Below are 15,709 nucleotides of genomic sequence, written 5' to 3' on the forward strand. Positions count from 1 at the left end.
ACGACCATTTGCGATATTATCCATGTATGACATCACTAGACATTTACCCAATGCGTCAGTCGAAATACAATCAAGAACTTTCAAAATTTCCTTCCGAGCTTCCGAATTAGGAATGAGGGCGTGTGGACTCATATGTTTTAACTTGCTTCCTGTTTATTGTAAATTTACATTTAATCTTAGACTTCGATACGAAAAAGAAAATAAGAGATGTTCACAGTATTCGAAAAAGAGCTCAATTACCTTGAAAAAGTGTTCATTGCCTAAACGCCATACAGTACAAAAAGTTATAACTCACGTGATACATTAATATGTCCCTCTTAGTGATACAAATGCCAAAATTAACTGGAAGCAACGTTTTTGTATTTAATGTTATCCGTTCTTTTTTAATCTGAACCTTACAATTAAACTATCATTTATTTTATTATTTATTTCTTAATGATACGTCTATAATTACATGCTGGACCATCCTGGTACTCCAACGCCTACCTTCCCCCTGCCATGGAAAGTTATTTATGAGAGGAAACAACATCGTTAAACGGAGGGAGGGGGGTTACTAGAGGAAACTGTGATATTTACTAAAGATTCCACTTGGTAAAGTGCATTTCAATATCAAAAAAGAGAAGAAATGAAAATTTAAAAAAAAAATGGTCTCCATAATGACTGACTGGCAGTTTGGGTTCGTGGTTTGCGCTCGTGTTGAATTGTAAGAGCGCCCTCTATTACTTCCGGATGGTATATGTATCGGAGGGGAAACTTTTCATCGCATACGATATGAAGTAATGGAATTGAAGAGCTTTTATTGAAACGTTTATCCAGCAATATTTTAGCAAGATCCGTCAATATTAACTTAATCATAATTCAATAAGTTTACATTATCTAGATTGTTATAAACATTTCTTTTGTGCACTTCATACATTTTCTCCCGTTTCGGCGAAGTTGTTTTGGTTTCTTGGTTTATGTTTTTCTTAAAGAGTAGCTTATGAATGTCGACATATCTAACACGTCCTACCATTTTTTTTTCTCAAATGAAAGTTTACAATGTGTTTTTCAATGAATCAAAATAAATATGAGAAACGAATTTGTAACTATGTATATAACAAATTGGTAATAACGTTCTAAAATAAATTGTTAATATATTCTATGGGTTTATACTGCTTGTCTCATGCCCAACCCTTGTACACAGCACAAGATTGTACAAGCTTAATTACTGACAGTATGTTAAATTTATTTAAGTTTCTCTGCAGTATCGGCGTTCCATAAGTTCCATTACTATCACACGACATAACTACTTCCACGAAAGATAGGCATAAAAATGAATATACATGTTAATTGTCTAGTATATAGTCAGCCAACTATAAGTAAATAAAGATCTTACTATTGTTGCTTTCAAGGGTTGCATACGCCACTTTTGTAGTTACTGTTATGAAGGTACATGAGGAATAAGTAAAAACAGGTAAAAAACAGACAAATGCTCACTGTTGTATTAAAAGTTTGATTCAATGAGTTATTCCAAGGCGGTATTCAATGATGTTATCTTTCGTTAGCAAAAAAAAAAAAAGCTTTGGAAAGAATGCTTTCGTTATCTTAAAGACATCTCTATCATTTCTTGTGCACTGTCTGAATTATTCTGGTTTCGTAAAATAGTAATTTTCGATATCTTAGTCAGAGGGTTGTGTAAAAAAGAGGCATGTATTTATATAAATATTTTAAAAATCAACGAATGAACTTTCAACTTGGTAACTGCGTGTTATTGTAGTTTCCACTCGGTACTTTGCACAACCCGCATGTTCTTAATACCAAACTTTAACGAAGAAGGGATACAGAAGCACTCAGTGTGCATATATGCAAATATAACGACATGCTTATAAATCGATAGTAAAGTTAACCAAACGTGTCATCGGTGATAATACACTTTACAGGAGAGTATACGATATTTAGTTTATAGCCATAGACGTGTACTAGTTTAAATAGCACATGCTCTCCCAACGATATGGAATTTTTTTTTATCATGAAGTAATATTAATTATATTCAACGTGTATTTAACACATCGATAGGGAGGGGTGTCTGTGGTTCATGGCAGGTATATTTTAATCAATTCCAATGCGCAAACGCTTGAAGCATTGTGGTTTACTCGTATCACGTGTATTTATTTGGTTAAGTTTAGTAGAAAAAAAGGATCAGGAGGGACACTCAAGTCCACATCAAAGACCCGGAAAAACTGAAGACACAAACACTCGGACCCGATTACAATGCTTAAAGTGCTTGTCCAAAGCATTCTTAATCACATTCACACTACTTGCAAGCATTGGTGGCATTATTAACCTTTGTATCTACGGAGCTGTGAGCAGGAGTGATATAGTAGTGAATATACAGTCCATGTATGTTTATATCCTATTCAGTTTTTTCTTTAACTACAGTTATCTCTCATACGACTATCCCCCTTTACTTCATACTGCAGTGGTTTTTATAATGTAACTATCCATTCCCGACATTGACAGATATATAGAGGGCTGATATTTATTTACAACAGATCGGTCAATTAAGCAGCTTAGGCTGGTGTAAACTCATACTGGGACATTTACACTGAAACAATGTACCATTACAACCCACATACGATACAAATGGTCGGGTTTGGAAGATCCATAGCCATGTATGGTCAAAGTTTCTCGCTATTTCAGCGTAGCTCTTAAAAAAACAAAAACAAAAACTGTCGTTCTGAAATCACAATAACAAGTTTGAGCCTCTATAGTCTAAGAAATAAAGACAGTGTATAAATTCTAACGTAATTATGAACAGATAATGTGACTAACAAGTCATTTAATGGGTCGATCTCGCCAAGTAATACTCAATTAAGTGTGTTGACGCAAACTTTTGTGCTTAGCCACTACCGTTTACATTAAAATGTAACCATAAATTTTTGACCATCGATCAAAATATCGTAATAATATATCTGAAGTAGAGTTCGGTCATGCTTTCTACCTAGCAATTCCTCTGTTGGCACTTAACTTATTTTTCCATACCATCAAATATATGTGTAGCATAAGCTCATCTCTATATAAGTAAATGTGTGTATGCGTTTAGCACTAATGAAAGGGATATGCCGGACAAGCAGACAATCTAACTCATTATATTTAAAATAATTCTGAACAGTTGTAGCCTTAAGAAACCCCCAAATCAAAATCTAGGTAACTTTAATGCAACACAAAACCCACCAACTCAAAATCTAGGTAACATTTATGCAAAATAAAACTTTGCAGGCTCCAAGAAGTACATCGTGGTGGGAAAATAATAACCACTTTGTCAGAGAAAAACGATTCCACGCGTTTTTACACCTTCTGTAAATTGGAGTAGTTAATTACCACGAGATAGTCCTTATCCACTCCAGATTGTTGTAATTATCTTCTTTCCCTGTTTAACCTCACCAGGGGCGGCCGAACCAGAGGATACATGGCAACGTACCTCCTCCTCCGCCCACCCCCTCCCTTCCCACTACTCCCCATTCCGCACACACAAAAGTGTCTTTTCTCGTGAATGAGAATTGCGCGCTCCAGTTTTTGGTAATAAAGGAAGGCTTACTTCTTTACCATTTTGTAATTGAACAGTGAAAACTTACAAAAGTATATTTTACTTAAAATGTGCCCCTTGTTGAAAAAGAAAAAACATATTTGTTTTCTACCCTACCCCCGCCCCTCCTTTTCACCGCCACTCAACATCGCACTGTATCTATATCAGCACGTATATTAGCAATAAATTGATTTATTGATTGACTGCAATTTTTCAATATATATATATATATATATATATATATATATATATATATATATATATATATATATATATATATATATATATATATATATATATATATATATATATATATATATATATATATATACATCATGTCACCGAGACTACGCTCAATGAAGCTGAACAAGGTGGTTGTATGTTTTAGCCTATTTATTCACACGCGTGGTTTGAACAGGACCACGGTGAAAACTAGAAAGTAAAGATATCCAAACATCAATATACAAACATTGGTGAAATAAACTCATGAATTGAACAAATCAATAATAACATAATAATGCATCATATTTCTCCTTATAAAACAACGCACAAATGAAAGAAGTATAACAAATGACAAAAAACATTTGGCAACATGAAACAAGACATAGAGAAAGATTGGCGACAATTACATTCTTGATAATTAACTTACAATCGTTACCGGGCAAAACCAACAGCACGACAAACTGCGGTGTACAGGGGTTTACAGGGAATAAAGGCGGCTTTCTGGGGTTAACGGCGGCTTTATACTAAGAACCAGTGCTATAAGAACACATGCGACGCCTCTCTGAACCAGGAGAGGAATGAAGCATGTGCACCGCACAAAATACGCAAGTATAAATCGATTACGTAATTGCACATCGATTACATAAGTATGCAAATCGAGGAGGTGGATATGAAAGGCAACCATTAAATGGGCAGTATTGACCTCTGCCAGACCTCGACCAAGCGGAAATTTCCCTTTGGTCACGCTAAGCAATTAGCACACATCGGCAACGATGACACGTTGTTATAAACTTTCTCTCGTGCACTAATGAGTGAAGGATAAGGGGTATTGAAAATGGCTCTGGTAAAATGCTACAAATATACCCAGAAATTTAGATTCATCAGCTAATTCATTCACTGAAAACTTAAATTGGTCTACCGACTAACCTAACGTTAGTCCATTTGGTGCCTCTACCGACCAACATAGCTCTAGTCAGTTGCTACCGACTAATTTATTCCTTTGTCGGTTGGATTTCTTAGTCGGTCATCTTAGTCCGTCAGCTTAGTCGATCAACAATATCTTAGTCGGTAAATGTATAGTAGTCATTTACATTAGTTGGTGACATTAGTCGGTGTTTACCGACTAATTTATATAAGCCACCGACTAGTTTATAGCAGGTTTTACATTAGTCAGGATGGTGCCTCTCCCGACTAACCTTTCTTAGTCTGTATCGATTGACAAGTTGCACTGACTAGAGTCACTGAAAGAATTAAACCCGACTAGTTTCACTGACTAGAACCACTGAGAGAAAAGATAGTAGAAAAAACACAAACAATGTGTACGTTGGCAATGTTTATTTCTGATACAACTTTTGATTTCTACAAAAGCTGGCGTTCATAGAGGTTGAAAACGATACAGTAGTAAGGCAGGCAAGGCAGCATTAATCACTAACTTTAATTACTTTATTTGACTTAAGAAATACTTATGTTTGGCAAGGCTGTGTTTAGCATGTTTGTATGTATGTATGTATGTATGTATGTATGTATGTATGTATGTATGTATATGACAATGAATATAAGGAGTAAACAATATGTGTATTAACATTTGAAAGAATTGGTAGGAATACCTTGGTTTAAATATCTTCACTTCAATAAATAAAAAAATAATAAAATGAATGACTTATAATGTATTTGGCTTAAGAAACACTTATGTTTGGCAAGGCAGCACCGACAGCATCAATGACTATGACAAAGAATGTAAGAAAGGACTTGCTTCGAATATCTTGGTTCAAATATCTACATAAGGAAAAAAAAGAATGTCTGTCTAACAAATATAAAAAAAAAGTTAACATAATAAACAAGTTCTCAACAATGCTACTAATAAATAGAAAAATGTGAGGGTGGAAAAAAATGTTTGTTTCAAAACTATTAGGAACTTTGATGCAAGGATTAAATTTTGGAAGCAAGCCCATAGCTGGCTACGTAATCACAACCTCGGAAACTGAAAAAAGGAAACTGAAGTTGCCTATGTTTCCATAATATTATCACTTATCAACAAGGGTGTAACAAAAGAGTTTTGGGGGGGGGGGATTTCCAGACAGAGTCCCAACAATTTAATGAAAGATGGCAAAAATAAGGGGCAGGACCATCCATTTTCCTTTTTACCATTATCCATTCCCTTATCCATTTGCCGACATATGTCAAACTTGCCAACAAACACAGTTGGGGAGTATGGCACCCCCCCCCCTCCACCCTGGCTATGCTCCTGTTCATAACTTGACTGACTGCCAACTGAACATAAACTGATGCAAACAAACTCTTATCCTAAACCTAATCGATTGAAAATTATGTTTTGAAGGATATATGGAATATTAAATTGAGTATCTGACAGCTGATATGAAAAGGACCGTATCAGCTTCGTAAAGTAAAGTTAGGTATGTTAACATTACAATAGAGAATGACCAGTTCCACCAACAATTTTCATTTTGTCAATTTTCTCAGACCTTTCTTGTGACATTTGCAAGGAATTTTTTTTATGGAATTGTGAACATGTTACCCAAGAAATTACTAACTTTTTTTCCACCACTGGCTAATGGCAACCAGAAATAGAACTACCCCTTTGATAGTAGAAAAAGCAAAACACTCTTATTGGAATCTTCACTTAAGATGTCACATCAGGAAGGTTGTGCTAGGGTGTAAGGACATGCACAGGTATATTGAAGTCACTTACATTGTTGGGAAAAGTTGGCCAGTTTATTTGTTAAAGAAATGATAGATCTAGGTACTGGCACTCCATCATAAATATTAAGGGTTACCCTCTGTATGAAACACAGACTTTTGGAGATGGAGGAAGGGTAAAAAAAGTTGAAAACATAAAAAGAGGAAATCCAGCATGCGATGGCCTTCATAACATTGTCAGTAGAGTTGATCACCATACCGTCTGCCATCAACTTAAAGGATGTGGTTATCCCAGGAGTGTCTCCATCCATCTTGATGTATACTGGATTACTAGTCTGCAAATTTAGAGCAAAACAATCACATGTAAGTAAACATGTTAAAGACTTGAAATTTGGGAGGAGAGAGACTGTTGAATATTTTATCTTTGAAAACATGCCAAATGGGTACATTTAAAAAAAAACTTTATGTTGTCATCACTTAACAGATCAACTCAGTAGTAAAAGTAAACCAAGAGTACGGGGAGACTCTAAATTCCAACAAAGGGGGCCCAGCTATTGATATCATCAATTATTTTGCGTATTTATTCTATTTTAGAAGGGGGCTCAACCCCCTGAAAAACAAAGCCTCCTATTATGCAGCACTGTTCAATTTGACATTTTGGTGTCATGTACAAGAATTGCTTTAATCAAAGGACTGATGGCAAAAGGGTAACTTTAAAAGAAAAACAGGAAATTTTAGTTGATTCTGTCTACATATGTACATTATGGATGGACATTTTGTGATTTTATTTTTTGTATTAATTTTATTTTCCACCATGATCTGATGAATGATTGCATTGGTGCCATAGTACCTAAATTCATTTAATAATTTTTGATTTTCAATATGTGTTATGTAACATGTAATCACTGTAAGTATTCTTTACAAGTGGATGCGTCCGTGTTCGGAGTAATTGGTAATTGAAATAATAGGCACTCTGATGGCAAAACCTAAGCTATACCTAAACCATTGATAGATAAAATTATCTGGTAAAGTGCACTTGTAGGTACTACACATTTTAAATGCAGATATGTCTCTTAAAATGTTTGCTCATGACTCATATATTTGAGCTGTTTGTCAACTACTGCAAAAAGAACTCTTAAAGAAGCTCCGAGACAGTAAGTGAACCTTTTATTGCTACTTATCAGGATAATCAGTTCCTTGCTTTTTCTTCTTCACAGTTTGATTCTTTACGCTTTTCCCTCATCCAGTTTTAAAAGTCATATAATTTTACAAAAAGGTGAAGCTGTGCAAGTTTAATATACATCAAATTGGTTAACTAATAGTAACCAAAGAAATAAGGGGTGGTATTAAGAAGCACACACTTGCAAAAGAAACTGAAAAATTTCTTGCCTCTGAGCATGCTGGAACCAGAATTAGAGAAATATCCTCTTGCAGGAGACCAGGGATTGCCAGGAAAGCAGCTTTGTTTGATGTGTCTGCAATAGTAAAAGAGAAAAGTGATTGGAAAAGAAAAGTGATTGTTGAAACCTGGCTTTAAAAAATCATATGTTAAATCTATCAATTATAACAGAATAACCAGTTATACCAACACCAAATATCATAACAATGCCACAAACCTGATTATCACTTTGTTTTGGAAGAGATTTTGTAATTCATTTTGTAGAGCTGTGAACATTTAGTAGAGTTACTAAATGTTTACACTCAAGAAAAAATGAGAAATTCAGCGTGTTACACTGCGTTTAGTAACCAAGTATTCCATACAATCAGTCAACGATTACTAGGCCCATTGTCATCCAGGGGGCGCCGGGAGCTTTCCGAGAAGGCAGGAGGGGGGGCAGCTGTTTCAAAAGGGCACTTACTTTCTGAAACTGCAAATAACAAAAATGAAACTACCCAATTGTCTCTTCCTCTATTTACCCTTTTAATTCTACTGTGCTAATTACTTTGAGGCGTAGAACCCTTTGTTCTGTGGATCTCCTTTGTCTCTTCAGGAATCTCATTAACAAGCATTTGTGACCATAGGCGGAGGTATGCGCTCTACCGAGTGCCCATTGTCTTTATATATATTTATTTAGTGCAGTTACAAACGTTTCAGATGAACACTAATCTGCTACAGCTCTATTTTACCCTGAATATTTTCAGATACTGTTTTTTTTTTAATTCACTGTTAGACTTCAACTGTACAAGAGAACTATGAAATGTTTTTCCTTTTTTTTTATATATATAACCAAGCCATCCAAATTTAATTAAGCATTGTTGATCTTGTTCCCTTAATGTTAATATATCATCACCGCAAACATGGACATGGACATCAACACCAAAACAGGCCTTACAGACAGGTCACTGCAGCAAAGGGAGAAATGAACAGAGCAAAGTGTCATGTAACTGTTAAAGGAAGAATTTATTGTTTATTTACAATACCTTTTATCTTCTGCTCTTCACGATATCCTTCCATTTCAGTGGTAGCCTCCATGAAAAAAGCATGTGGTGCTCTCTTTCCTTTGCAGGCCTTGATGAGTCCAGACGCATATCTTCCCAGGCCAGCACGGAGCGAATTAAAAAAAGTAACCTCTCCATCCTGTATGCGATTCATCTCTGTCAAAAGCTAAAAGAAAATGGTTGATTTTAAGATACAGCAACATACTAAAATTGCAACACTTCCTAAATGTTCCCCCCAATTGGTATTGATACATGAACAAAATATAGCTAACCCCTCTGGTACCCATTTCAGTTGAGTGGACTGAAGCAATGAATGTTGATGCAATGGTTGGAAATGATGGCCTTCTTGATTATAACATGTTGCTGTGCAGGAAATGTAAACACCCACTGGCACTCGAAAAATAACACAGATAACACCAATTTTTTCCATCTTTTGCGGAGTTGGTTGTTTTTTTAAGTAACACTAACAAGAAATGGTTTACCCTACATTCCTGCAGTTTCCAATATTTGTCCCAATACTTGGCAAACAATCCCAACCATTTCCATTAATTTGCATATCAAATAATACACTCAATTTTAACAAAAGATATTTTTTGGAAATATTTTAAGTGAAGTACTGCATTATTTAGACAGGGCCAGAAATCTATTGGCAAGTTAGAACCAACACACTTAACAGACAATTTTTTTTGTAAGAAAGCTATCTTTCCGCACGGTCTAAGACCCAGGCTCCCATTTAGATAGTGTGTGACAATGTTCCCACATAACACTTTTCACTCACTAGTTGGCTACTTATGCAAATGAATATAACACAGTGCATATGCATCAAAAAATGGATGTGTTAATTGGCATGATTAAGACCTCTTAATAAAAGGAATATTCCCATTTATTTTCATAAATTTAAATTTAAGACAGGGAACATTTAAAAAGAAACTGTGTCAATATCTTATTCTGTTTAAAATTTACAAACTTTTTAGGACTTTTCATTTAGGAAAACCACAAGGTAGATTGGCAACATCTGTGATGTCATGTTAGCACTTTCAGGAAATTTCTTTGAAACACAAATTGACATTTATCCTTACTAAACTAACTAAACAAGATATACTCACTTGGATGTCATCAAATAACCATGGGTACTTGCTCTTGATATCTGCGAGGGATGGAGTCTGGGGGGAAGAAATAATCCACGTCCTTCTGTCAGCCAACGTCAGTGCCATTGACTGACTTACTCCTCGAAAGTCTGGCTGCCTTTTACGTTTTTCATCCTGAAGCCAACAAATGTGTCCATCAATGGATGCATCGTCTTCTGTTTCAGAGCGGTTCGGGAGATAGTTTTTCATACCCCATTGAGGTGGTGCTGCTGGTGATTCTGGTGCGGACTTTGGTTTCCTTGCTACTTTTAATTTCTTTTTTTGCACAGCCGCAATTTCAAATGCCACCCGCTTTCTGAAGTTCTGAAACTTATATTGCAGCCTATGCTTCCACAGCATCTGGAAGAAAGAATTGTAAAAGGAATATTGTGAGGATTAGGATAGAAAAAAATAAAGGTTACACGGACAATGTACAAACTAACAGTAAAATATCTCTTAGCTTACGCACTGTTGAACAGTAAAACTTATATAGATTCAAAAACTAAGAGGATTAAGAAATGTTTCAAGCAACCTAATCAACTCTGCAGTTTATGTTGTGAGTTAAGTTCAAACTTCACTGCAGTATATCATTCTGCTTCTGATAAGTTTTGTACATGTTGACATTAATTTAAAGAGTAGTTATTTTTCTACTTCAATCCAAACAGTTTTGTTAAACACAATATTTCACACACTCAATACACATTACCCTCGGCCATGCAAAAAAAAAAATTGTTTCCTGTAAAATTCTTAGATTGAAAAATCTCATGAGTGAGAGAGGAAAATTTGTTTTCCCTTTTTTTTTTAATATGACAGCCAAAGAAAGTACAGTAAAACAAGAGCCCAAGGGCATTGTGGTTCCTTGCATAGGGGTCTATGACAATACACATAATATTATCAAGCAAGATTGGGCTCAAATAGTCTATATACTCAATAAGTAATTGTGGTCCTACATGTACCCATAAAGTAACCAACACTATAGCCAACACTTTTGTGATCACAAATTGTGATCAGATTTTTGATCGGAAAGCACTTTTGAGATCTGAATATGGCATCGAAAATCTAAGAAATATAGGGTCACCTACAAGCTGGTCAACAGATATGATAACATTGGTGACCTCAAATCACATGACTGTTAAGTCTGAAATTGTTCCACCACCCATTCACAACTTGTCCCAAAATATCAACCATGTCACACCTTGGCATTGGGAGTTTATTGCATTGTATTTCAAAAAATTAACTGTGAACTTGTATACATAACTTCACACACAAAGGTCACCCGGGGGTCAACCAATGGACATTTTTTATTGGTGACACGTGAATATACCATCAAAACTATAAAAATTCAAACAATTTTTTCTTTGCCCAAATAGCAGTTTCTTAAAATTAATTGACCTTTGGTGACCTTGGATCACATGACCATCAATTTTGAAAATATACCCCTATACCATTTCCAACTTGTCCCAAAATATCAACCCTGACACACCTTGGCACTGGGAGTTATTGCATTAAATGTCTGAAAATTTACTTTGACCTTGTATAACTTCGCACACCAAGGTCACACAGGGTTCAACCAATTGACATTTATGATCACAAGGTACTTTTTATGATCACAAGGTACTTAAAGGTCACCAGCGGTCAAATTGAGGTCAAGGGTCACCCAGATGCGGGTTGACAATTGGATTACATTGAAGCAACTCCCAAACCCTAACAGACAATTCGTTCTCAAGTGATCGCAAAAATACTAGTTTTTTATCATTAATTGACCTTTGGTGACCTTGGATCACATGAATGTTAAGTTTCCAAATGTTCCTCTAACCAGTTCACAACTTGTCCCAAAATATCAACATTGTCGCACATTGGCACTGGGCGTCATTGCAGTTTTAATATTTTTGTTTTTTGGACCATAACTGACCTTTGTGGGCACCAAAAACAATAGGGCACACCTTCTCCATATGACAGATCTATAGTCCAAGTTTGGCCTTACTCCAATTTTCCCTTATTGAGATAGAGCGTACCCAAGCAAGTGTCACAGATGCACACACACACATACACACACCCAGACACACGCCAACCTAACTGCATAGGTTCCTTTTGCTAAAGCAAGGAACCAAAAATTGATATATGGATACTCAGGTATAATACAGTATTTCCAGCCACAAAATAGTATGTATTGATAACAATGCCAAAATCTACATTTTTGAATGAATGCTTTCCAAATCATAGAAAAAAATATTCCTTCATTCTTAAATATTATATGTGAAATGTTTATAGAGATAAGGTTCAGAAGTAACAAAACTCTTTACTTTAATTACATTTAATCCAAATTAATTGCAACTTCAAGGACTAGTGAGAGTATAAATGATCTCATTCAGTATGCCTTACGTGCAAGCACTGTGACTGCCATATATCAATGATATGATATGAATGATATGCTTGTTGTATTTAAGACTAAGCTGCAAAACATTATTTCATTGGACAAAATTGTTGCTGGCCCTGACACAACTTGTCTTATGGTTGTCCAGATCAGTAACAAGATTTGTTGAACACTGCCTAAGGCTTTTAATATTGCTTTGTCAGAAAAATGGAAATATTACCTTCAGATTACCAACTGGCATATTGTCTTGTGGAGTCTTCATGGAAGGGTACTTCACAAACAATTTGGTGATAATTTCATCGTACTGTGCATTGGACGGATAGCTATGAAAAAAATATAAACTGTAGTCATGCATCAAGCTCACATACGGATAAATTGCATACTCCTACAAATGAAGGTTATATAATGTAGTTTCGTCCTTTAATAGCCAGCAGCATATCAACAGCACACCTTGGAGGAAGAGTTAGAGATGGTGTATATTTGTTGCATGTTTGCTACACAGGGCTCTAGTGGGTAAATCAGGGGGCTGAGCCTTGAAGGTCCCTGTTTTCCGGAGTATAGTCTGACTTGCTTGACTCCACTGGCAGCACATCGGGATCATGCTGCATATATTTCTGAGTTTGGACAATTTCTGAGGATTAACCATTTAACAACAAGCACATCTGGGAGGCATATTTGCTACAGAGGGCATTAGAGGGTTAACACCAAACAATCGGACCTTTGGCATGTATTTGTATAAAACCAATTTGCTTTAATTAGCAGGAAATTTACCCATATTTTTTAACATGTGAAAAATATACATGTACTGTACTACTGTAGGAGATAAATGTGTGCAGAAATAGTCATGAATTTGAAGGGTACCATAAGGGAACAAAGGAATGCAGTGTACTTACTAGATACCATACTTTTCTGTAACCTCTTTATAAATGCTGTCCAAAAAGAGGCTCCTCTCTGCTACGTTCATGGTGTATCCACCACTTTTGAGCTTAGATTCTATTGTTGGAGGTTGTACTGGGATCTGAAATTTAGTTATCCATCCAGAATGAAATGACACAGGTGAAGTAGGATGGGGAGACACAAGGGAAGAAGTTAAGGGTGCAGCAGGTAAGGATGGTGGGTCATCAGCACTGGAAGAAGTGGAAGGCTGTTCGATTGAGACTGGGGTTGAATATGCATTTGGTGTTGGTGGTGGAGATGGCGAGTTCGGCGTTAACAGCGAAAAGTCAGAATTGTCACGTAAGAAGTCACTGCCGGCTGTATAGTCAAGTTGAGATACTGTGGATCTGTGAAATGATAGAGCAGTAATACTGTAAGGTTGAGATGGCTAACAGCTAAAAAGTGTTACTTACCATACACATCTTTTCAACGATTGGACTTTTGACCAAACAGATGCTTCTATTTGGAAATGTGATAACTTTGTGTACATACAGACAATATCAACTACATACATCTTAATTACATTTTGCCCCATTTTTCATTGATATACAAATGTAATTGCATTGGGAGTCAATGTAGAAACAAGTAGTGTGTGGGAAGAGATTTTCTGTCATAGGAAGCTTCATTGCATTATTTAGGATGTTAAAAGTGAGGTTAATGGAAATCTGAACATCTGCCATGTTTGAATCCTATATGGCATATAGATGTGCAATGTCTCATGGATCATTTTCACGTTTGCCCATGCCCTCCACTCACACATCACACCCAGCCCAAAAAATTAAATCAGCTCAAATAGTGCTTCACTGCCTTCATACAGTAGGCTGTTACACATCAAAAATAACTGAATGTGTAACCTTTGGAGCGGTCACTTCAAAAGGGATATGTCTCAACTGTACCTTTTCTACTGTAGATACATGTAAATTATGAGATGATATTAACAAATACAAATACATAATTAACAAAGTATGTAGAATCTATTGTCGACAGTAAAAGCTAAATATTACAGAAAGAAAGTAAATTTATTGCACAAATATTGACAATAATTGAATAAGATGTTACCAAAAACAATCATTGTTGTTTATTCTACATAAACACAAAAGGTATATCAAAATGAACTTACCCACTGTCACTAATTTCTGCATTTATACTGTCTTCTGCATTATTAATTGTAACTGGAAAAGTGGCAGGTTGCTCTTGTCCTTTAACAACTCTCAGTTTGGCAGGCCCATAGAACAACTCACCATCTTCAATGTCAACATAGTCACTGAAATCTCTATCATAGAGTTGAAGAATCAATTCTGATCCACCCACACCAAAAGTTTTCACTGCAGCAGCATGAAGTTCTGACTTTGATGCCCCTACGTCATTGGATTCAATCTCAACTTTTTTGTTATTTGGTCCAAATATGAGTAGAAATTTGTGACTGAAAATTAAACAAGTCCAAAATAAAGTTATCATCTCTAAAAAAGCGACAAAGTAGCAATTGTCTTTTTAACGCCACTTACACCAGTATCAAACATGTTTGAGCATAGTCTCAAAGTCACAAGTGCATTTCACATATTTTTCCATTCAAATGAAGTTGATGAAAAGGAAATTACTGTCTATACTACTGTATTTTACTTTTCAGTAGACACATAACGATTTTACTTATGTTATGCTTGCAATAAAATTGATGTTACAGTACATTTGCTGTGTAAGAACAGTCAACACACTTGAACTTCAAAGTTAAACAAATGCCAATGATATGTACTGCACAAAAAAATACAAGGACCTCTTTTTACGTGGTAGTACTAACAACACGGCACTGAATGCGAAATCAAATACTAACTGACCAAGATTCGATCCAACCCGCTTGCAAAAGTATGTCTGTATGTTCTGCACACTGTGCAATAAAATACAAGGACTACTACAGAACATCTGCATAGGCAGAGTTGGAAAAAGTTTAAACAATTCTTGCATTTCAAATTCACAATCGCATAAAAATTACCATTGAAGATCATAAGGGCAAATTTTTATGGAACTAGCATTGATGTTCTCGAACAGAATACCTTCACAAAATTGACTAAACTTTTTAAGGAAATTGTCAGATTCTTTCTGTCATTCAATTGAAATATGGCATAAATCGGACAGCACCAAACAAATTGTAAAATTATTGCAGCGCAGAAATGTTGCATTTATCATAACACACATGCTTCACACAAACGCATGTGTGCCTTTTTTTTTAAAAAGCTGAAGAGACCACCTTTTCAATTATATAATCTAAATATAATCTAAATAAAATATGCAAAACTTGTTAGCATGAACTTAGAACTGTCTGGTTATTGAAATTCGGGGCTGTATAATTGGATAAATCTTTTAGCTACCATCCATTTGTTGAATGATAATTAG

At 35.5% G+C, this 15,709-nt stretch overlaps 2 protein-coding genes across 3 annotated transcripts in view; one reads left to right on the plus strand and one right to left on the minus strand.

Moving 5' to 3' along the window:
* Window positions 1-15,709, plus strand: part of LOC139973407 (uncharacterized) — a 316,080-nt gene that overhangs the window by 17,613 nt on the left and 282,758 nt on the right. The window lies entirely within an intron of this gene.
* LOC139973965 (sterile alpha motif domain-containing protein 3-like) lies at window positions 4,664-12,689 on the minus strand. Its single transcript, XM_071980861.1, has 5 exons — window positions 12,606-12,689; window positions 9,991-10,371; window positions 8,867-9,050; window positions 7,835-7,920; window positions 4,664-6,780 (listed from the first exon to the last, which is right to left on the minus strand). The coding sequence occupies exons 1-5, from the start codon at window positions 12,645-12,647 to the stop codon at window positions 6,490-6,492; spliced, it is 984 nt and encodes a 327-aa protein (XP_071836962.1). The 5' UTR covers window positions 12,648-12,689; the 3' UTR covers window positions 4,664-6,489.

The sequence above is a fragment of the Apostichopus japonicus genome, chromosome 9 (assembly GCF_037975245.1).
Source record: "Apostichopus japonicus isolate 1M-3 chromosome 9, ASM3797524v1, whole genome shotgun sequence".
NCBI classification, from domain to species: Eukaryota; Metazoa; Echinodermata; class Holothuroidea; order Aspidochirotida; family Stichopodidae; genus Apostichopus; species Apostichopus japonicus.